This window comes from Chlamydotis macqueenii, chromosome 1 (genome assembly GCF_036417535.1).
Source record: "Chlamydotis macqueenii isolate bChlMac1 chromosome 1, bChlMac1.mat, whole genome shotgun sequence".
NCBI lineage: Eukaryota > Metazoa > Chordata > Aves > Otidiformes > Otididae > Chlamydotis > Chlamydotis macqueenii.
The window spans coordinates 36,645,418-36,670,627 of record NC_141556.1 but is presented as its reverse complement, the minus strand read 5'-3'; the positions used below and the strand labels follow the sequence as shown (position 1 = coordinate 36,670,627).

General features: G+C 39.6%; 1 protein-coding gene across 2 annotated transcripts in view; it reads right to left on the bottom strand.

The window, feature by feature from the left end:
* Positions 1–25,210, bottom strand: part of SRGAP1 (SLIT-ROBO Rho GTPase activating protein 1) — a 142,574-nt gene that overhangs the window by 47,057 nt on the left and 70,307 nt on the right. For both annotated transcript variants that reach the window (XM_086748656.1, XM_086748649.1), the window contains exons 2-6: positions 22,709–22,904; positions 19,150–19,312; positions 10,506–10,568; positions 3,615–3,797; positions 3,096–3,224 (exon numbers count right to left, since the gene is read on the bottom strand). In XM_086748656.1, the coding sequence (XP_086604782.1) occupies positions 3,096–3,224; positions 3,615–3,797; positions 10,506–10,568; positions 19,150–19,312; positions 22,709–22,904 (734 nt within the window). The remainder of the gene's footprint in view (positions 1–3,095; positions 3,225–3,614; positions 3,798–10,505; positions 10,569–19,149; positions 19,313–22,708; positions 22,905–25,210) is intronic.

The following is a 25,210-nucleotide window of genomic DNA, read 5'->3' as shown; positions in this document are numbered from 1 at the left end:
CATTAAAACATCCAGCTAAGACTCCAGCAATATTTTTATCTTGCTTTTATCACAAGAGCTTAAGACGAACAACACATCATCATTTTAAGTTGAAAGCTCTGAGCTTTGCTAGTGAAATGAAGGAGTTCAACAGTTCAGACCGAGTTCAACTGAGGAACTGCAATTTAGGATTTTCCATATGAGCCTTACAAATGGAAAATGCAGTGGAACCTAAATGAAAAAAAACAGAATTTTTTTTTTGTAAAAAAAGAATATCCAACAACCAATCTTGTTACAAAAAATTACAGTTCACTGCACTCCTTCATGTATTTATCCCATTTTTATCAGACATATTTTTCAGTAATGTAGGAAAACATTCAGTTTCATTTGTGGGCAATACCAACAGCTCAGGGAGATCTAAATCCCTTCCATGTTAACTGGAATTCAGACGCAGAGGAGAAGTAATCCCCTTCTGCACAGGCAAAGAGAGAGAGAGTTCAGGGAAGCATGGAGAGGTAGGCAGATGGGGACAAAGCCGAGAGGGCAAAAAAGGAAATTGCTGTCACTGCTCTGAAAACTCCAAATCGTACCATGACATTAATAAATTTACAGAATGAGATAGTCTGGCTTGTTGCAACATATGGCCAGTGGGAAGCATGTCTCACATTCCGATGATACAACCCCAAAACCTTGCCAAGACTCTTGCATTTACGAAAAGCGTTTCCTTTGTCAAGTAGTAAACACTCCGTCTAGATACCGATGCTTTCACAGGATATTCTGACTAAATACAAATGTCTGAAAGACACTTCAGTTAAACAAGCTCACAATCGGATTAAATTGGCTCTGAAGCAAATTCTAGTGGTACATGTTTACAGCCTACTCTTACAAAACAGTGATCCAAAGGGCAGCTAGATTTTCCATTTAAATTCCTTAGGGAAGAGTCACTTCTAAAGCCATTTTGCCAAAAGAATGTTATTGTCTGTATTGGTCCATGGTTTGGAAAAAGCCATGTGAAGTAGTTATCACTTCCCTGTGTTACTAAATACTGTAGAATGAATACTTCTATTGAAAATGAGCAGCTAGAAAGCTCTACTCTTCGTGGTTGTGTAAAGATCTTTTCAAGAACTAACTCCAGAGCGTGTTGTCTTTGCATACGCACGCAGAGAGCGCTTCACTTCACTGCTTCCCACAATTCTTTGTGCAGCTCCAGGCCCGTGGTTCCTCCCCTCAGCTTTCACTGCTACAGCAACCTCTGTGGACATCGATGTAAAAATCAGGTACATTTCCCAAGATTTACATTTCCCAATCAGGTACATTTCCCTAAGACTGTTTTGACCAAGTGACATGCACTGGAGACATTCACTGGGAAATGTGAGCTCCGAAACAAAGGCAGGAGAGAAGGCAAAGTCAGAATCTTTTCAACTTCTGAAGGGGTGGAGGTGCTGGGAACAGAGGAAAAGGGACTTTTTATTCCTTCCAGCAGCCAGGAAGAACTCATAAAGTTCATATTTATCAGATATGCTCTAACTAGAATATAAAAATCTATCATCCTTTATGCAGCATCAGGAAAATCATCTATTAGGTAGGGAAAACTTGTCACTTGGGTGGTACCCTAGCAGATATGCTGGTTGTCCTTAGTTTTCTGTCTTGATCATCTACCTGTCGGGATCTTGGTAAATGTTCTCGCTGCCTAGGCAGGCCAGGTGGGTGGAGCAGGATGTGCATGGGTGTTGATTAGACAGGGACAGAATATATGCAGCAGAATAAACCAGAAGAAATCAGAAGCGAGAAGACACACAACAGTGAGTAGGAAAGAGGAAGAAAAGAGAAGTTGAGATAGAGATAGCAAGAAACACTGAAAACACAAAAAGATGCATCACCATCTCTTATAAGAAAGAAGTAAGGAAAAAAAAATCAAAACCATTTGAAAGAAAAAAGTTGAAAGGGAAAAGGAAAAATCAGGGAGTATTTTATAAATCACAGGAAAACAGAAACATTAAAAAAACCTGACTCTCAGTATTTAGAAAATACAATAAAACACATGTATGTAGCTATTTTAGTCCATTCGTCTCAAGAAGGCATTTTTCTCCTTCTCTACCAAGCTTTGCTTCTCCAGACACCAGAAATGAGAAACCTCTTGTCAAATCCTGCATTAATTTACAGTATATTACAAAACACAGCTTAGCTGGCTTATCTTCATGATGAACACCACAACAGAAATGACTCTATGTGAATTTTATTTACTATTGTAAATAACAAATGCTACTGTTTCAGTAGAAAGCGTATTCAAATATCTAGCATGTCATATGGGCCACAGAGGTGTACTCACTGATTTTTTTTTTAACAGTACATTGTTACTGAATGAATATTCTTGAGCTTGGGTTTGCTGCCCCTAAATTTTCTCTACGAAATATGTGGTCAGCTTACGAAGAGAGTGGGACATGACAGAATGTGAGATCCTCCCTCTGTTTTATCTAAAAATATCAACAATACAGGTTCTGGAGACCAAATGCCTAGTACAAGTCAATATCAGTGTACAACCTCATTCTCATAGGATGTTCTCACAGGCATAACTTAACAAAAAACAGTAACAGTTCTGTTGACAGTACAGAGTACAGAATTGATTGTGTCTGTTCTGCAATCTACATGAAATAAGAATAAAAAGCAGTGTATATTTGATTCAATGACTAAATGAATGAAATGAAATTATTTTGAAGACATAGAGGAAATGCCTTTTTTTGAGGTAAAACACCATTATTATAAGCCCACTTAAGAAGCTTATCTCGTAACAAATATTTGTACTCTGAAAATCCTTTTATAGTACAAAATGGAAATGTCTACATTTTTTGTGTTATTCCCATCATATTTTCTCTTGCCACACAGAGAGCAAATACAATGTTCTAACTTTAAAGGAATGGGTTCAGCATCTTATTGGCACTTTATTTTGTGACATATAAAGCTGAAGGGAAAATCTGCTCATTATACCATACAATATCACAAATGATAAGTGTATTGTAGGCAACGCATATGACTAACGTATTCCCTTTGAAAATGAAAAAAAAGAAATGTATTATTCCTGAAAAGAATAAAATAAAAACAAATGTGTCAATACTTACATCAATTAAATCCGAAAGGTCATGAATATAATACTTGAAAACAGAAGCATTGGTGGCTTCAAGGGTGAGCAGGTATTCATTACGGGCCTTAATAGATTTCAGCTTGTTTTCAGAATATTTTGCCTGACGCTAGGAAAAAGATTGTATATTAATGTGTTTTAATTACTTCGTTTTCGATATGTAACAAAAAATGGTAACAGTCCAAGCACACATTTGTATTAACAAGAATAAATCTTAGTTGCCAGTCTGTTATGCAGGTAACAAATGTAATACAAAGTGATAACTTACTATTTTGTTTCAAATGTGACAAACCATATAGTAGGAATTACATTGGGAATAAAGCATTCCCCTCTCTGAACTGCAATTAAGCCAAGTTATCTATAATCCACCTCTAGTTTATCATGTGTACCTTGTTTAATTTTATTTCCCAGATGGACTTCTCTGTCTAATATCATGCTAAAAAATATCAGAAATGCACTGAATTTACTTCAAATGAAGTTAAATAAAAGGTCTATTTACTTTTTCCTTCATTTTTTCAATCTTTTTCACAGAGCTTCGTCTCTGGTGCCTTTCTTCTAGTCGAATATGAAAAACAGGGTCTCCTGACCTCCCAATCTGTTTTTCTTCTTGCTTTTCTGCCTCCTTCAGTTTGCTTTCTGCACTGATGCTCTCTGCATGATACATGTGGTATGTTTTCATGACCTGCAGAAAAGAGAGTCAATGGAGAGTTATGACAAAATGAAAATACAAAGGTATCTACAGAAAAATCACAGGGTCTTTGAGTAAAACATTCTCTTATAAACATGGAGCTTGGAGAAGTTTATTTGCCAACAGAAAATGAGGATTTCTGGTTGCATTTTTGTTTTATTTTTTTATAAAATTCTGAATGTCCAGAGTGCTTCACCAAGCGCTACGAATAAAGAGAAAGGTGATGGAGAACTATTTGTAATGTAAGCGTGTGAGACAGTCTCTCATCCTGGCTCATTTCTGCCTTGCATCACTGAAACGTTTTGATAGGCAATGGGGCAGCAAGCTATGAAATATTTCAGTCAAAAGTTGTGTAGAAAAATTTTTGGAGACTTTTTTTTCATTGCTCTGATAGGAAAAAGCAAAATCCTTCTTATTAAACTTCAGGATTCCTGTGTTCAAATGAAAACGTGAAATAATGAGCAACAAAACTAAATCTACGCCAGTGCCATATCTACCTGACCTCTTCAGTACTAAGTTAACAGCTCGGCTGTGGACTTCAAAAGTTTGGAAGCAGGAAGACTCCTTCAGCACTGAGAAAGGGGGAAGGAAGCAGAGGCAATGGGAAGCTTCTGTCTGGGAGCACATTCCCAGCCAGCGGGATGGCTATCCATGGCCTAGAAAGAAATGGGTGCCAGCTGTGCAGCCAGCAGACTGGGCACAACCTAAAACCAGCTGAGAGCTGGAGAAGGAGCTGCCTGTTAAGTAAGTTGTGAAGATGCTTTCCCCATAGCCCCCCAGTTAGTACCATTATCTTCCCCCGACACATACGTTGGCTCTGCAGCCAAGAGAGCTTGGGCTGCCAGCCTGCAAATACACGCTTGCACAGACCACAAAGAGGAAGAGGGACTGGTTCAGCCCAGTCCTCCCTTTTTTCTTCAAGCAAGAAAAGCCTCCGCCTGAAAGCTGCGTAATGCGCCACAAGCAACCACAAACCACGCCCCTCGGTGGGGGAGGGCTATCTCCCCAGCACAGAAACCCTCTTTCCACCTTCCTCAGCCTTTGTTTGCTTGTTTTTTTTGTTGTTGTTGTCTTAAGTTTCAAGCAAGGAACAAAGCATGAAGGCCTCCTTGGGAAGCCAGCGGCCTCCTCTCTTCTTTACAGGGTGCCGGAGTGCTCTCCGCAGCAGATGTTATCTTTGGGCTGAGGCCATGCAAGCCATTCACATCTCCTCCAAAGGACACGGCCAGGGAGGAATCAAATGGGCTGTCGCTCCCTCAGCAGAGCTTTGTGTGACCCGTGGAGGAGACAGACTAGCTTGGGGAGCTGCCTTGAAATATTTCCCAGGGAAAGGAGTAGTTTTTGTAACCGAGTAGTCAGGCCAGCCTAACGAGCACCCATAGAGTGGCAACACTGGAGACACTAAAGCTAGATACTGCAAATTTGCTGCAGCACGGCTTAGCGAGGATCAACACAAACCGACTGCACACCACGTCAGGTGACGGCTGAACAGATGCAGTCTTGTGCAGCAGAAAGAAAGAAGCTTTTAGAGAGGTGCAATTTTGCATAACCATGTATGTTACGCATATGTTACACACCGTAACTGTGTATGCCACTATTTAATACTGACACCATGCTGCTGATACAACCGAAATAGGATTGATATTAAAAATGAAACAGGCAACTCTTCACTAACTTCCTGTAGTAAGGCAAAACAGTTGGAGACAGGCATAAAAAAGAGTAGTCTTGTTTTTATTTAAAAAAAAAAACGTTTATAGCTCTCTGCTCAAAAAAAACCCCAAACCGCCTGGAGCAGGGCTTAGTGTTATTGTTGCTGCTGCTATTTTATCACACATTCGTGCTCCAAGGCTTGACCAGAGCGCAGAGCTCCCTGTCCAAATACTGCCTGCACCCACTGGGAATAGCAGCTGCCCCAGCAGCACACAGGATGAGACAAAAACCCGAAGAGGAAACAAGACGAGCTGGGAAATCAAGGCAAGCCTGCAGAGCTGAGATCTACACTGTTCCCGGCTTAACCAAATGGAACATCCAGTTCCCTGTGCTGTTACCAAAGGCATTTCTGAAGTTGTTGATAATCTGTACCCGGGGAGTCTAACTTGTATAGCCACATAGAAAGAATTACTGAAAAGAGAAGAAATGCACTTCTTAAATAAGTGATTTATAAAACAAATCTGAGAAGTACAGAAAGTGATATGGCTCTATTAAAAATGATGGGAAAAGGAAATTAAAAACAATTTTTCTCTAGTTGCATATATGACTCTCTCTCTTAACATTATACCATCTTTTCTTCCTAGAGTTTTTAAAAGACTGTTAGATACTGTAACAGACAGTAACAGGCTTGCTTAATTCTTGTAAATAGATTTACTGTATGAAGAGTTCTGAGATCCACACATCTCTGATCTGTGAATATGTAATAGATCAATAGATCTGTTATTCAAATGACAAATAATCTGACAAAATAAGCAATATTACTTCTCAAATGTCCACCAAACTGTGCAACAATAGACTATCCTGTGAGAGTATCCATCACTGAACTGACTTTAATTAGTCCCCAAAGTGTTTATTGATCAGCCATCAAATATGCACTGAAAAGGGAGAGCAAGGTCGTAATTTTGCAGATGCTGAACTGTCATCATGACATATGCTGCACTTCTCTGCCGTAGCGAACAAGCATTGTTAAATGCATACTAGTTCCTTTCTAAAACTAAATAGTGACTTTATCTCCTATTAATCTCGTAGATTTGTTCTGCAAATCCAGTAAAGCAAAATACAGATTCCTGTCAGATAGCTAAGTCAGACTACAAGCAGATGAAAAAAAATTATGCTACCCAAACTATGTACTCTCCCACTTGTAGGTGACAGACTGTTCACTCAGTGATATAAACGTCTGATTTTGTGTGCCAAATTTTCAGCATCATTCATAAGAGCTCAGCAAGTAGGCTTAGGGCAGAAGACAGCACTTATCACAGGGAAGGGCACATTAGAGTAAACCCTTAGATAATTATTTTATTTAAACCCACAGTTGTTATCTGGGCAAATCCATCAACAAGACAGTAATTAGTGCTGCACTTCTGTGGTCTACAAAAGAGGAACGTTCCCTCAGCAAGGCACTGGCTTTTGTTTTATTTCTTTTCAAGAAAGCTTCTTAATCCAATGTACTAAGACTGAATGCTATAAAGTTAAAATATATTTGAATTACCACATGTTACCAGGTGCTTTATTTTTATACTAAAACTGTATAATTAAGAGCTTTTTCATAGTGTTTCTCAGGAACCAGGCATTTAACAGAACAGTAGTTCATTCCTGTTGCGACTATCGTGCTTGAATTGTTTCAGATTTGTCTCTGCTAAGTCGTGAGTGGAAGGTGGAGTTGCAAGGGATTCATTAAATCAGGCTATTTAGTACTTTCCTCAAGAAATAAGTAAAATCTTATGCCAATTCTACTACATCATTGGCCTCCAGCAGTTAAGTAGGCTCAGTATTAGCTGTTTTCAGCATCCTGTTCACTTCCAAACCAACCTCTGATGTGGTTCCAGGAATTGTCACTGATATATTACTACCAATACAGAATTACTGATTTCAACTTCTCAGATCTCTGGTGTGCTACAGTAAATTGGACTTAACTTTTCTATGGAGAATCCAGATTCTGTGTTATTTCAGCAAAGAAAAAAAGAAAAACTGGCAGCAACTACCTTAAGAAATTAAACAGTCAAGATTTTTAAAGAGTAAGATAAAGCAATGGAAAATGCACGCGGTATAGCAGCCCTGTCTTATTTAGTATTAAATTGTTTGCTTTGGACTGTCCCTGCTTTTTCATTTTTCTGAAAGCATTACATTTGTATTGCTTGTGAAAAGTGTGATGCCAGTAGGAGTCATTTAGAAAGCCAAGTGGAAGATATGAAGATGTATTTTTATGATGTGCATCATTTTCTCCACCGAAGAGACAGCAAAGCCCTCACCCTTGTTATCAGATCTGTACTTTCAGCAAACTTGTCACCTCATTGATCCCCCCTTGACTCCTTTAGAGGTCATTTACAAATATGCCTGCACCCCTAAATAAATCCAGTGGAGAGCTCCCTGCATCGCAAGAAAAGACTGCCTTCCTTCTGTTTCCTGTTATTCTCAGTCACTCAGACGTCACTGTCATATTCCAATATTTAATCTGATAATACAAGATTATTTTAGCTTTCCAGAAGCTAAACATGGAAGAAGGTTTCTAAATCTCTGAGTTCATAAAAAACACCAACCCAAACCTCCTGCAGTTTTCAGTTTGACAAACATTTTTTCCTGTAATTATCAGGAAATAACCTCCGCTCTGTGACCGAACTCACAATAGTAAGACTGATTTTGTTTTTTTTTTTTCCTTTCCATAAATCATGGGGCAAAGAGGAAGATGACTTCTCCTTTTTGTAAGTGACTGAGAAACATACCTCTTGGATTTTAAAATTGGAGATATCTGTTTTGGTAAGGCCACTGTGATCTTATTCTGTAAACAGTAAATGTCACATAGAATTAAAAACCTATGCATGAGGTTTCCATGTGTCTAGATGTCTTTCTACCTTTCTGAAGGCAAGCACATGGACTATGCAGGTATGCTGATAATGATTCTAAAGATGCAATCAGTGGAACTGATGTGATTCTGCACCATATTGTCACTTTACTTAAGCATGGGTTGTATCTGGCTAAATATGGGCATTTACAGCCAACCAATTCCTTTGCAATCAATGAAAAGCTGGACAATGGAGCTAACGATGTAGATCACTTCATCTGAAGCAGATGCTTGCATCTGATCAGACAAAGTGGTCTCATCTCACATATTAGATTTCTAGTAACTCTAACTGGAATCCTGATGGCAAGCTAAGCTATTTGTAACTACACTGCGGATGCCTTAAAATTAGGGGAAGTAAACGCCATCCCAAGAAACCATCCTGCAGCAGTAACCTAATTCAAGTTGTGCACATGCTCTGTATTCTACTAACTTCAAAAAACCTTGCTATTTTACAAAAATATTAAATTCTGAGAAGGGAATTAGCATTCACTGGAAGCCATAACATGGAAGTCAATATCTGACTAAATCTGTAGCCATCAGTGGGAAGATAAAGCATTAGTGTGTAGAAAAAGAGTGAAAATACCAAAATCCAATACTGCAGACTCTCACTGGTGATTCAGCAAAGTATTTCAGCACATGCTTCACTGTTTTCCTACCCTGGGAGCATGGGTACTGATCCCGCACCTTACTAGGCAATGGAGTTACGCAACTGTGTAATTGAAACAAGACTGTATCTTCAGGGCTTACTCACCACTGAAGCCCCACTTGTGCAATGGCTTGTACAGCTGCTGATCCTCTGCAGCTGGGTGAATTGTCTGCGGCTATCAGTACTTTGCAGAAGCTGATCCCAGCATACTTCACTGACTACAGGCCTGTGCCAACAATGTTTTGCAGTATCACACCCTATAAAATCAGTGGTGATTTAAGAAAAAAAAAAAAAAGCCCTGAAGAAAAGCCCTTAAAAAAAAAAAAAAAGGTAGATTTTAGGAATCTGTGTCCATAATTATAGTCCAAATATAGGACAGTGAGAAAGGTCTAAATTTCTTTGGATCTTCTTTTTTTGCCACCTAAGTTGTTCTTGAGTTCAAATGTTCTTCAACCCATCCACTGACGGGTGCAAAATTTTACCTAGGTCAAAAGAAAAACAGACAAGATGCACAAAAGTAAAGTTTGACTGATGTCTCCCTGAGGAAAGCTGGTCTCTGATATATTCCAAAACTTCCTTAAAATCACAAACTGTTTATTGATATAGATTGTGGGGTTTTTTTCCTGGTCCCTCAAATCTTGAAGACAAGGAAGAGAGGAGTCTAGAGACTGCTATGAATGGCACTGGAGCACAGATGTTTCAGCTCTTCCAGACAGAAGGGAGAACTTAAATGTACAACTTCCTCAACCATCAGGAATCAACAGACTTTTATAAGAGATGGATGTCACCAGTTCCTCTTCATTGTATAGCTATGTTTAAAATAAAGAGTAATTATTGTTTTGTTTTTTTTCTCAGAACATATCCCCTCAAAAATATTTTGGGAAATGTTTTTCAGGTCGACAAGACCTCATTCTCTAGTAACAAGTTGTGTAGGTGAGTTTCAAAGAGGAAAAGTTCAGACCTACCTTCTCTCAGATTTTCTAATGGATTAGCAGCCAGAATTCTTAAGAGCGTTTTTTTTCTTGACCTCTGAATGGTATGAAAAGCCTACACAACCCTCTATTTTTTTTTTTTGTTATTTACTTATCCTAGACAGGGAGAGGGGAGGGCACATAAGTAACATTTACTGACTTTTACTGAGTGTAGTCCATGAGTCAAACCAAGTAGATGTCAGCATGGACAAAAACAAGGCAGAAAAGGAAGAAGCTTTGCTCTGTAAGCTCTTAATAGAAATGCCTCATTAATAATCAACAAAACGTATAATAAACTGGCTTAGCATAGTCTACGGGGGAAAAGGGTTGAAAGTAAAGAGTAATCCCGAAAGCATTAGCCTATGTATTGTAAACAAGTGAGTAGTCTTTCCAGAGAGATAGTTTAGTCTTGTGTAAGAAGACAAAAATAAGCATCTCCACTGAGGGGTAACTTGGTAGATAAAAGGACACTTAAAGCTTATAGAAGTCTGATATGGAATTCGTATAAGATAAACTAAGTAAGTAACTGTACTTACTGTGTAAAGCTCGTTAAGAACCTTCATTAAGTCTTCATGAAGCTGAAATGCAATCTCTTTGCTCTGTAATTAAAAAGAAATCATTAGAAAAAGGCATGCAAAAACTGCAACATTTGCTTCTTTATATTCATACTCATTGTTCATCCTAGACAGTGAATGCAATATTGCTCTCAAAGACACTGTTCTGAGAGAACTACAGTGCGCTAAAAATAATGATTCAGGGATGCAGAGGTAGACAGACAGCATCTGGACAGAAGAATTCTAAAAGGAAACCCAGAAGTAATTTGAGAGATTTTCTCATGAAGCATCAGGAAATTAGGTGCCAGCAGAAAGGGTAAAGTTCAAGATTAATATTACAATCCTTTTTAATGGAACAAACCCTGTATTGTTTTACAACTGCTATGATATACACAGAAACTAAACCACGTGGAATGTGATATTCTAGAGGGACATCCTGCACAATTTTACATCTAGAATAGTCTTTGTTTCTCAGCACATGCAACTATCTAAATATTTATGCAAGAAATAATTGTGGCTCCTCTTTGAAACAGATACCCAACTGCATAATATTCCAAAGAGTGGGCTGCTGAAACAGCTTTGTTTAGCTTTTCTGGACAGTGTCTTTATTTTCGTTCTGACCCAGAAAAAAAGAAACACTTACCAGCAGTTATTAAAGAAAGCAAGTATGTCAAAATAAGAGTATTTAATTGGAGTGTCATTCAAATATATTCATTTGTTAGTTGTCCATAACAGTTCAATCAGATGAAAATTCTGGCAACTGTGCAAGAGTTGAAGGCATTTGTACTGTAAGCTTTGGAAAACAGCTAGGGAATAGAGCTACGGGACTTGGCAAACAGCCTGGCTACATTTCTTCTCTGATGATCAGCATTGCAACATCCACACTGGAAATGTCAGCGTTTTTTTTCTGTGAATAAATTGATACTTAGCTGGCTTCTAAAAACTCCTACTTCATGATAGGTAATGGCCTTCACTATGTACTTTGTATTTGTATAGAAGCCAAAGGAAAATCCTCAGGGACAACTCATCTCCAAAGCTGCTAACACATACTTGGCCATTGCTAAAACACCTGCAGGAGCAATGGTTTCTAAATGAGAATTTCCAGTGCGACGCCCACGTACAAGGAAGAACCACATCACACATCCCACCCACTGTGTCTTCCAGGAGGATGAAACAGACGCATACAGTAGCTGGAACATAAAATGTTGCATTTTTTGCTCCTGTTCCTACTCTCATACTGCTAACTCTGGGCAGTACTTTAAGGAACTTGCACTTGTACTCACTCCAATCCTTGTATGCAAGATGATTTTTTAACCAACAAGCAGCTAGAAACATAAATTTAAAAACACTTCAGGGAAATTATTGTATTCCCAAGAGCATTAGCCATAGTAGCTGAGGCGCAGTGAGACAGACATTCTGAAGTGGAGTTACACAGAACTACTATGAAACTTTCCCTCTTGCTTATACTTTCCAAAGTCCACTATTTTTCATGAAGTACGCTCTACTACTGAAGTATCTAGAAAATAAGGCTTACTACTTCCATTTCTTTGCTAATATCAGATTATTTTCGTCTAATACAAAGGACAAAAATTCATATGCCTAAGAGCACACAGGGTGCTTGTAAAGAATTGGAGAAGAATTGCAGATTTGCAAGCTGCTGTAGGGAAACACAGTAAGAGCTTGAGCAAAAATTCTGAATTGCTTTACATTGGCACCCTGCCTTTAAAAGGCAGACAGCACAGCTCTGACACAGCTTACACATCTCCTCAAAGCTCCAAGAAGTGGAGGCCCCGTGTTTTCTCTTGGATAGTTCCTTCTGTATTGCTGAATATGAGTGGTCTGTTTTCTAAATTACTTTGTCAGAAAGAAGAACTCAACATTCAAATAAGACTGTAGACATTGAGACTGGAAGATTAAAACATATACATATGGGAAAAAAACTGCAGATGAACTCCAGCGTGAAGCAATTTATCCCTTTCAAGTGTTGGTCACTACTATCTCAAAGCTGATGACAACTGAAGTCCTAAATACAGCAATGTTGAATCTAAGGCAGCATGCCTTAACCTGGCAGTGCAAAACTTTGTTTCAGCAGGTGAGACAGAAAAACCCAACTCAATTCTCTCTTTACTTTTTGAGTATTTTCTTGTAAGTAAAGCACACAGTAGTTCACTGATAGACACATCCTCCTTTTCTGCTCTTCAGTTACACCTTAACACAAATAGACACTGGATGAATTAAGGAGTAGGGGAATGATCACTATTTACTTGGACTCATTTCTTCTCTTTGCTCCTTTAGAGCTTTTTGCAGCACTGAAGCACAAGCAGTCATAGAATCATAGAATAGTTTGGGTTGGAAGGGACCTTCAAAGGTCACCTAGACCAACTCTCCTGCAAGGAGCAGGGACATCTCCAACCACATCAGGTTGCTCAGAGCCCCGTCCAGCCTGGCCTTGAATGTTTCCAGGGATGGAGCATCCACCACCTCTCTGGGCAACCTGTTCCAGTGTTCCACCACCCTCATCGTGAAAAATATTTTCCGTATATCCAGTCTGGATCTACCTCCTTCTATTTCAAAACCATTATCCCTTGTCCTATCAACAACAGGCCCTGCTAAAGAGTTTCTCTGTATCTTTATTATAAGCCTGCTTTAAGCACTGGAAGGTGCCGCTATAAGGTCTCCCCAGAGCCTTCTCTTCTCCAGGATGAACAACCCCAACTCTCTCAGCCCATCCTCATAGGAGAGGTGCTCCAGCCCTCTGATCATCTTCGTGGCCCTCCTCTGGACACACCCCAACAGGTCCATGTCCTTCTGACGTTGGGGGCTCCAAAGCTGGATGCAGTGAATGGAAGCGATCACATCAGAGGAAAGAGGGATATATTTTTAGAGAAGGATAATAGGCTCTAAAATGAGAAGCAAAAAGAGAGGGAGGGAAATGATCAGTAAAAAGAGTAAAAATTAGGAAGAGACAGCCTAGCAATGCGACGACCACAGATGAGTCATCCCTTCCACCAGTTCATCTGGGGACTCCAATCTGCAGAGGGTGCATGTAGTGATGGATAACATGTCAGTTGCTGCCTCCTTCTGATGAAAGATTTTGTAGGAATTGTCCAATAAAAATCAGGAAATTTGGTTAACCTTCGCAGTTTTAAAAGGGATTTATTTTCAAGAAGCAACATATTTTACATTAGCATTTAAGATCAAGAAATACTGACTCAAGTGGCAAGCTTTTAGTGTGTAATATACAGCACGCTGGAGCACCAGATAAGAAGTGCATTTATTTTCAGTGGTTAATGGTTCTCCTATTTCTCTTTTATGCTACCTATTCCCTGCAGTGGTTCAGCATGTTTGAATGGTGTGCTCCTCTAGGAGCCTATCCTCAGGGTAGGCAAACAACAGAATGTAAGATGCTGCACGCATTTTCCTGGAGCTGAGTTGATAGCTCTAATCAGGCTGTTAAAACCCAACAAACGATCACGGAGGTGCTTCTTTATTCACTATGTCCTAGAGAAATGTATTAGCATCTATTAACCAACAGAACAGAGAACATAATAGAAACTTTAGAGCACATGCAAACTCTTGCTAAAAACATATGTTACTAATCTGTTTCAAAGCATTAAGAGACAGTATCCACCTGACAGTAGGATAGATCACGCCCAAGCAATGGACAAATAAGCATACCTAAACCAGCCTTTCAGAATGTGTCTGACTTTCAACACATCAGTGATCCTACTGATGTTTTCAAGGTTATATTTGTGGATTAATGTCTGAGAAACTAAAAATTTTATTCCACATTAATACCCTTTCATTGAAGTCTGTAAGAATTTTTCCATCCATTTCAATTAGACCATAATTGGGCACCTGAACTTTCCTCGTTTTTTTTTTTTTTACTGAAATTTAAAAGTCAGTTCAGTTCTTCCTGGAACTCTTTAGAGTCTGTATTTAGCACACACAATACTACTCTCAGTTACATCATTTAGGGAAAATACTCTGTGACTATTGGTTTTAAATGAGTCTGCTGCTGGTCCCTGGGGGGAGTGATGTGCAAACCCTTCTTTTAAGGAGCTTTCATGAGCTGTGGTGACAGTGCCACAACCAACTCACAGTAAAATTTTGTCCCAGATTTGCCAGTCTGTAGCAAAAAACCAGCTTTGCTATAGTTCTGAACCTTAAAATGTTTAAGAAAACGATGGAAAAAATCTCTGTATATGCCACAATCTCTATAACGTCAAATAAATTTGGCAGGTAGTCATATTCCTTGTTAATAGCCAGATTATGGAACTAAAATATTTATTGTGCTTGGCTTCTCTAGCATCTTTTACTGTAAACACTGGAAGATATGTTCATCTTGGCTCGTTATGGTTTCTGTCCAAAGAAAATACATGTTTATAAATTATAAATATACAAATCTGCTTAAGGATTTTGTGGGTATGTGTTTATACAGTTGATTATTAATGCTGGGGTAACCAGAATCACTGCATGAAATGTTCTGCATAATACTTTTCCCTTCTGCTTGACATTTTTCCTTATTACTTTATTCTTTAATTGTCCCCATGAGGCCATCTACCCCATCTGCCTGAAGAAATGCACAAGCATGCAAGGTTTGAACTCTGCTACTTTATGTTTGTAATTTTATGTGCAGCATGAAGGCCAGGCATGAACAGCAATCTGTACCGCGTTTATATGCCAGCAACTAAAAAGAAGAAGAGCTTAAGTGCCTATCTGGAAGTATAAGGCCTGACATAATATCATCAGATAAATGTCACAAAATCTCTGAACTAGATCCTATCTTTATCCTGCATTTAGTACATTTAAACAGATGCTGGTTCCTGACCCCTGGAAAAAAAGAATGACAAAGAGCTCCCGGGAGAACAAGAATAATGAATATCTACATGTTAAGTGGGCCAGCCTAGACAGGAAAGCCATGTAAAAGCAGGCACGTGAATACATTACATCCTGGCCCATCAGAACGTGTAAGGTAGAACCAATAGGGATCATTTCACCAAAGCAATCTAAATGTTGAGACAGATGTAAAGATACACACAAAAGGAAAAAACAGAATGACGAAGAACAGACAGTGAGACAAGGGCAAGGTAAAAAGACCAAGGGGCACAGACATCCCTCATCACTACAAATTTTCATATAGACCAACACTGGGTACTGCACACACCTCTTACAGAAGAGCTAGAGAAAGGGGTTGCTACAGACTTGTGACTTTGTGCTGTATCCCACACAGGAGACACCAGCAGGAGAGGGAACCAAACAATACTCTACTGGCAAGCACGGCCAGGAAATGAGGAAATTTTAATTACTACAGTTCAAGTTGGAGCCAATCTTGGACAACACACAAACAGTATCCCTCTAGAAAATGCTGGGCTCCCTTCATGGAAAAGTTTAATTTGAGGATCTACATGCCCACCAGTGAGGTGGAAAAAGCCAGTAAGGGTTACCACTGAGAAGCAGAATGCGCAGCCTCATCCTCTAGGCAGGAGAGAGGGGGAGAAAAGAAGGAGCAGAAAGAGCCAAGAAGCTCAGAGTGACTTTGCTGTTGCCTCCTTGTATGTTGCTTGTGAGCAATGGGGCAATCCACTCTGAGACATTTTCCGTTTCTGCAACAGGCAGACTGGGGGTTCAGAGCAGAACGATGGAGATCTGCTCTGATCACAAACTTGGTATAATTACTTGCCAGACTTGGAATTGGAGCTAAAGCACCTCCAAAGACGCAGAAGCTGCTGCTGCAAGACTAAGGGAGAACTAAAATAAGATGATAATAGTGATGCATAACCCTATTATGTTAAAAAAACCTAATTAAATTATCTAATTATTGAATATATAAAAGCTTGATGAGCTGTTATTTGGAAATTACTTAGAAAAACATTAAGTGCTCCTATGTGCCATGCTGTGAGAGCCAATGGAGTACAGATCGTTAGATGGACGTAATTCCTTGTTTTGACCATGGACTACAGGAAGATACTAAGCATGCACTCGTTAGCCTTTATTTTTTGAAATCTTCATATTACTACTGTTCTTATTATTTACATTTATTACTTATAAGAGAGAGAGTACATATTTCACAGAATAGTATAATCATACTCCAGTGTAGAACTATCTGCAGGATATGGTTTGTCTCTACTCTGAAATCTGTGAACAGGGAACAAATCCCATATGCTTTCATAGGGATGACATCCATTGAGACTGATCACACTTTTCTCCAATAGAATTTTATTCCAAATCCAGTCTTTTTCAAAAGTAAACTACAGAAAGTGACAGAAATTGGTTAAATTTTCTATTTGATGCTTACAGTTCTCCCACAAATTCCATGCCATTTTCTTTAGGGAGATAAGAGTTTCACTGGAGGAAGAGTGTTGGATATCACCTTTCTCATTCCAAGTGCACCTTCTCTTTGCTTCTGTGACCTCTTTCCTGCAAGGGGGACTGTAGAACAGGACACATGCGTTTTTACACCTCATCTCTTTCTGTTGCCTGATGGACATCCATTAAGCAGTTCTGAGACAGTATGTGACGTACCTTAAGGAAGACTGCTCATTCACATCTGACAAAAATTATCGCAGAATCATAGAATGGTTTGGGTTGGAAGAGACCTTTAAAGACCATTATGGTTGAAGCTGCCCATTTGGACCAAAGATAGATGTAGACAGCTTAAGTTCTTCATCACTAAGGCAAGACAATTTGCTATCAGCTTCACCTGCTGCACAGGTCTTGGTTTTCTCTCTGTCTAATGTTGTTCATTTCATTTTATAACTCTCTTCCCTTTTCACAGAAGATAAACTGGAGCTTCATAATCACCTCAGCTAACAGCCGTTTGATGTGACACTATCACACTGACTGTCAGCTGGCAAACCCTGATGAAAGGTAGGATGAAGCTGCTGAGGATCTAGGCTCCACTAATGTGAGCTCCAGGTTATGCACAGGAGGACTCCCTCAGTTTCCTTTCTCTTCTTTCCCCTGCAGAAGATCAAAGTTAGGAATAAAAAAAAGCAAGAGCAGATGCTTGCTCTTCTTCAAGAAGCTACGCTAGAAAAAGAAAATTTAAAATGCTGCATGTTCCTGGGCACAATATGGAGGAAAGAGATGGGTCAGTGAGGAAGACTGGAAATATGCCTCCTGTTAATGCTCTGAAAACATCCACAGATTTTCCTCCTTCAGACAGGTAAGCTGCAGCAATCTCCATTAATAAGTTACGAGTGAATGAAGAAGGACACACACTTCTCCACGGAAAACTTTATCTAGATATTTTTGTACAGTCCATCTGCAGAGAAGGGAAGGAAAAGCAAGATTTCCAGTGCTAAAGAACTGAAAACAAACAGGCTAGTCTGATAACGCACACCTAGTGAAGAAGAGATTTCTAAGATATGACATAAAGAACTGAAAAAGTATTCCAGATTCAATACCAAAAAATTTCTACTAGTCCAAGCAAGTCGGAGGTATCTCCACATAGTACTGCAGCATGTTCAAATTGCTTTTCTCATTATCTTTTCAATTTCTGTAATAATCTTCGGTAATAGTAAGTTTAGTGGTTTGGGAACTACAGTTCTATGCATCAGACATATTATGTGAACGGACCATTACTGATTGAGGAATCATAAATTTCATCTCTATTACTGTTACAGGTTTTAATGCACACCAATAAATCTGATTCATGTTTTTACTTTTTTCCTCCAAGTACAACCTATGTGTGCCCTAAATGATTCTTCTCCCCACTCTACTGCTATCTACCTAGGATTGTGGTCAGATGTATGTGAAATCAGCTCCCCATTTTGAAAATATTAATCTGGTACTCTTGCCATCATTGAGTCACACACTTTACATTCTTTAACCTTTATTCTTTTTGAACTATTTTTTGTATGACGCTTGTCTAGCAGTATCCCACTGTGCCTGACGGATGTGCATTTATAATCTATTTTTACTTCGGAACATTATAAAAACAATGACTGCGAACACATTGCATAGATCTCAAACTAAAGCTGTCTAGAGTGCTTGCTTAGCACAAGAGGGATTTACACATTGTATGTGTTATGAAAACCCATAATGGGCATGTACAAGCACAAACATGTACATAGACAATGCTTGAATGATCTAATAGAAGTAGTTATGTTATCAAAAGTGTATGTTCATATTTAATACTGGGAAGGAAAGGAAACACTTTTAGGAGAACTACAGCATACACTACCATCTTTATGCCAAGGCACTACACGGTATATCCTTACTTTGGCTTGAATTCGTTCCTCTCATGACAGAGTTTCAATGAAATACTGTTTTTACAAATAATTAATTAATACAGTATTACTATTTTGAGAGTCCTAAGCGAAAACTGTTTCCTTTCTGCATGAGTAGACAAGCGTGCTTTTGAGAGAAGAACAGGCCCTTTCCCCTGCCTTTTGGATATTTGCGATTCAGCTCTTAAGGTCACCAGCATATACAGCAGGTTCCCAGGCATTCCAGCACTAAGGATGTGCTCTGCAAGAACAGTCATGAAGAATTTATACATGTGCTAAAACACATTTTATGCTGTGTGCTGAATCTTCTCCTTAAATGCCACCTATTAGGACACTTTTGCCTCCCTCGTGCATCTTAAAAGCCAACTGGAGGACTGCAGGAGAGGCACTACCTTCTTGAACATTCTGGTGGAGTCTTCGCTTATCTGCATGAACCGCATGATCACGTTGTTCAGGTAGATATCACTCAACGTTGCATGGTCTTTGCTTTCTCTTCTCACTTGGTTCAGGAGTAAGTACCAGCAATTCACTGGTGACAAGAGGTTCTGGTCTTTCCTAAGGAGGAGATACACATATGCATTATGCATAGAAAAAAAAGTTACATTATTAACACAAACATCTCCCTGACACGTACAGTTGTAACTGGTTATGTAAAAACGGCTGCTTCGAACAGTCAGTTCGTTCTTGGAATAACTTGGGTTAGGCAAGCTTCAAATCATTCTTTTAAGACACATTCTACAAATCCCATGAGGCATGGATACAAAAATGTCAAAAAAGTGTAAAATTCAGAACACTGCAAGCCACCTGAGAGTATAAAAAAAATCTTGCCACAAAGCTTACTGTTGCCTACAGATGGAGCACATGTAAATATTCAGAATCAATAAAGGTCACTGCTGAAAGAGTAACAGTAATTAATTTCTGATATTAGAAATAAACAAGCACTGCAAGAGCATCCCAAATCCTTCATGAGCGAAATTGCAGGTGTAGCTGTTTCACTGTGATGGATTTGTGTAACTGCTATAAAAGTAGAAGGCAATGTCACAAGCACACATATTCTGTGATCAGCATTCATAAATTCACAGCACTCAAATACACTACACTGCTACTGCCACTCCTAGATGGTTCAGATACAAGACAAACAGCAGGATTGGGCTTTTTCTGCAGTGGTCCTGTTCTGAATTTCCTTGACAGACTTCTTGCATTGTAGGCCCACTCCAAGTTTTTAACCTTGCAAAAAGTGAAATCCCAGATGACTTCTCATTTCTTTTACACAAAGCAAAATAAAAATACATGTAGCTTAACAACTGTTTCACAGACAACAAAAATCTATTTATAAAATCTGCTTTAGGATTTTGTTGAAATTTTAATGTCAAGTTTTCCTTGCAACTAAGGGCTCTAGAAACTTGCTGCTCTTTTTCTTTTTTTTTTTTTTTCCTATTGTCAGGGATTCTCCTATAGTCAAAGGGATCACATGAAGATAAGACAGCCAGAGGTGGTGATGAATAGAGGGAGAAACTCCTTCAACTCTTGGTAAATTGTTCTAATAATTAACTATTCTCACTGTTAGAAATATGTTCTTTAATTCCTCATCTAATCATCTACCTTTAGTTTCACTGCCAGAATCAATGCAACAATGAATGATTAACAGACAAAAGCCTTTACTTAATCATCAGTGCTTTGCTTTGCTATGAATCAGACGTGAGTTAAGGAAACTTCCCCATTTTGTTTGAAATGGACATCTTAACAGTGTTACTCACAGCAAGCAGCTTCAGGGTTTTATCAGCCAGACCAGCTAAAATGAGCACCCCTGAAGCACCATGCTGATATTACTTGGTCCTCACTGTTTCTGCATGACCCAAAACCAATCCTACAGACCTTTCTGCCTGTTCTGGGGGAATGATGGGAACAGCATGGGGGACCACCAGTTAAAAGTGACTTTTGCTGCAACCTCTTCTCAAAGCAATCAGAGAATTGCGTAACAAAGCTGAAGGCAGGACTGCGGTCATAACCCCCATGCACATCTGCCTGTCTGGATTTAACACATGTTTAAGAATGAGGAAAGATGTTTGTATGTGCAAGGCAAAAAGATTTTGCCACAAGCTGAACGGAAGACAGGGTGCTCTCTGAAGTGGTGACATATGCACACATTGGTTATTTCAGGGAATTAACTTAACTGAATTTTAAGAAACATATGTTTGCATATATAATTTGCATATATATATATTTGCATATTTTAAGAAATATTTGTTTGCACTTTGAACTGTGCAAGTCGTATTTGGATTAACCTCTCCTTTGCCAGCTGTGTTTGGAAAATACTTTTCTCCTGAAACAAAAGCTCTGTCTGTGTATCTCTAGCACAGCACTGACTGGACAGTGGAAAAAGGTACTTACATTTCAGTTTTACAAACACAAATCACAGAATCATTTTAGTTGGTAAATACCTTTAAGGTCATTGAGTCCAACTGTTAACCTAACACTGCCAAGTCCACCACCAAACCATGCTCCTAAGCGCCACATCTACACATCTTTTAAATACCTCCAGGGATGGTGACTCAATGACTTCCCCGGGCAGTCTGTTCTAACGCTTGACAACCCTTTCGGTGAAGACATTTTTCCTAATATCCAATTTAAATCTCCCCTGCCACAACTTGAGGCCATTTCCTCTCGTCCTATTGCTAGTTACTTGGGAGAAGAGATCAACACCCATCTTGCTATAACCTCCTTTCAGGTAGTTGTAGAGAGCAATACGGTCTCCCCTCAGCTTCCTTTTCTCCAGGCTAAACAATCCCAGTTCCCTCAGCCTCTCCTCATAACACTTGTGCTCTAGATCCTTCACCAGCTTCCTTGCCCTTCTCTGGATGCACTCCAGCAACTCAACATCTTTCTCGTACTGAGGGGCCCAAAACTGAACACAGTATTCAAGGTGTGGCCTCACCAGTGCTGACTACAAAGGGACAATCATTTCCCTAGTCCTGCTGGCCACACTGTTCCTGATACAAGCCAGGATGCTGTTGGCCTTCTTGGCCACCTGGGCACACTGCTGGCTCATATTCAGCCAGCTGTTGATCAGCACCGCCAGGTCCTTTTCCACCAGGCAGCTTTCCAGCCACTCTTGCCCAAGCCTGCAGCGTTGCATGGAGTCGTTGTGACCCAAGTGCAGGACCCAGCACAAAATATCTGCTTATACCCTAAGCATAACAGGGCCAGACAAATGTGTTCATTAATCAGACCAAGTCAGGAAAATAACCAGACAAGACTATGCCAACAAGTAATGCATGTGAAACACTTCAGAAGTACACGTTTTGCCAGATACTACCTGACTACTTTTGTTTTGCACACAAGTTATCCCCATGAAGGGGGTACACTAAATTGTAAGCAAGGCATAACATTCACATCATCTTCATTTCCAGGAACAGGAGGGGTCAAGGGGCAGCATAAGTCCACATGCAACAACAAATCAAAGTAGTTTTCTTTCTTAATGCCTTTTTTTTTGCCAAAATGCCAATCTTTCACTTTTTGTAATGTGACTGACGTTTGTTTACATACTTTCAAATCCTATCAACTCCACTGCAACAAACCAGCACAGAGCTTTCAAGCCCTTTTGGGGCTCTGCATCTCTTCTAGATACCGGCTGTATTTTGGGCGGTTTAAATACCATATGGTAGGTTAGGGATAATATGTGTGCAGCCTACCTTTTAAGAAACTGAAACCACTTGTCAGAAGCTTACATGAATAATTGCAGAGGGCCAAATCAACAAAACAGTATTTAGGCACCTGGCTACCTTCAATTGCAATGAGAACGGCTACGCTGCTAAATAGGGGTGGGAATTTTAAATGGGTCTTTGAACTCGGGATCAACTGAGCAGTACTCAAAATCAGCAGAAGCAAAGCATGGCACAGCACTCCAGCGATGGCTAACATGCAGATGAGGGGGAAGGAAATCTCTCTTACTTGTACTGCTGGTGGTCCTTTGTACTTCTTGTTTTTGCCATGAACCTCTCTGCCAATTTCTCCAAGTTTCGAGAATACTCCATCTCTATTTCTGATTTCTTGCGGAAGAAATCCTGCAGATCCTGAAGAAGCTGCACTCTCATTTCAGTCTGCTGCTCCAGGCATTTCTGCTGCTCGACGAGTTGAGCTCGGATCTCTAATGAAAGAAGCACATAGCCACTCAGGTCAGTGAAAGCAAATGAGAATTGGGTGTTACCAACCAAAATTACAAACACACCACTGTACTTCAGCCTCTGCAGCCACACCAGCTGGATCTGGATTTCAGGTCCTGTGGTGGGACGCAGCAGTGACAGCTCTCACTTCTGCCACCACATGCTTATGTCCCAGGCCGCAGCATCCTCCTACCCACTGTCTCTCTCACAAACAGCAATAGGCAAGGGCTCAGGACTCTGCTGGGTTCACGTGAGCAGAAGACCTGCCTCCCCCTTCCTCTCCCATCCTCTTCCTGGCATGAGCACAACATCTGTCTCAGAGTGATCTCCTTGCAGGAGGTGCTGTGGAACCATTCAAGCAGCAGCTCCTTCTGCTGCCCTGAAAAACAGCAGGCTAAAGGCTAAATGAGCACTCTTTGGGCTGGGATCAGCCTGTGGCTGCCAGGCGGACCATGCTGGTTGGTATCATCACGTACACCACGGAAACAACCTTGGGATAAGCTCTGGAGGCATTATCCACCATAACTGTGCATAAATGAGCTTCTGCATCTGCCCCATCTCTGCCAGGGAGGGAACTGGTATACTATACATGCATTCACCAATATTTTACAGTGACTATAGAGGAAAAAGCATACCTATATTTGGAGACAGCTATTTGAAATTGCAAAAGGTTCCAGAGACTGAGGTATATTTATTAACATAAAACAAAATCAGTCAATTTATAAGAGAATATATGCCCGCAGTGAAAGCCTCCAGATTTCTTACCGCTGTATCATGTGCCGTTTGCCATGCACAATTGCTATGCAGTAGGATTTCTCTTTCAGTTTTGGGGTTGGTCTTTTTTTAAGCACTTTTATTTCTTAAGTGCTAAGCAGTTAATCACATTCTGGGAACACTTAATCTAAAAACATCCCTCTGGTTCTTTTGAGAGACTAGTTCATTAGAGTTTTGCCAGCTGCCCAGGCACACTTTAATCCAACATTGTGGAGAAAACACAGGAGTAAACATTTTGCAACCATAATATGTATATATTTTTAAACAGCTTAATGTCATAACTAGAACTTACTGATAGCAAAATAATATGCCGGAAGCAATGTCCATGTAAATGTAAAATTCTTGTAAACTTTTACTTGATTCCTAATGATGTAACCATGCTGTGGGTAAGAAGATGTTGGAAATCCTAGACGCCTCACTGGTTCAAAATAGAAAAGCACTCTGAAAACCACCGCTAACATCACAGGGAACTGCAAATCAGTAAATGGTAACAACACTGCAAAAAATAATCTCATCCAACTAGGAACTAACGCATCCTTACTGATCTTAAACCAGATATGAAGGCAGAGGTCCACTCTGCTGGGATTCAAATACTGAAATAAGGTAGGATGAGCACACAAAAATTGTTAAGCCAATATATTTACTGGAGGAGGGAGATACTGCAGTGTTTTCTTCCAGATCTCCTTTGAGTTACCAGCTGCTGTGTTAATCATTAATGAGATCATCCATTTTTATAGTCTGGGAGGTGAACCAAAAAATTCATGGTTTGGTTTTCATTTCATTTCAAATCAGTTTGTTGGAAAAGGACCACGCCTCCAGCAAGGATGAGCCACTGTAATACAACACTGTATCAATGACATTCTTGGACATAGAGGAGAAAATCACATTGGAGCTGGAAGGTTATTAACAGAAACAAAAACCCAAGACTGCTTTTTTGGATATCCACTACTTTTACTATTGGAATCATGGAAAATTCCTGTGTATGGGAAACCAGTCATACAGATTCACTGATCAGAAGCAGCAATTTTGCCTACAAGCTGGAGTTTTGACTAAATCCAAATCCATGTACATTTTCCCTGTACTTCAGCCGTCTCCCTTTCCCACTACAGATTTTCTACCAGTTCCTTAAAAAGCAGAGAACAACTATGTTCTGATTATTTTGTAGGTCAGTGTTCCTTGCTGCTATAATTCTTCCTTTTTAGGCAGGCTTTTACCATAGCAACAGGAAAGAGAAAGATTTTGGAAACAGGAATATCTGAATAGAGACAGAGGAAACAAAGAACAAGGGATGACAGACACAATATGAGAAATTGCATTAGCTTTCTGATGCTGTCTGGATTTCCATTGACAGTAGTGGCTTCCTTCAAATTTGTATATTAGAAAACAAAATTGGAGCATTATCTCTGAAAACTGATGGTGGTTGGAGGTGTCCAAACTCTGAGTAAGGTGATAAGTTAGGGGTACAGGGGGATTATGGCCTTATGAAGGAAGTTCCACAATTTCTGGTCATTTGAAT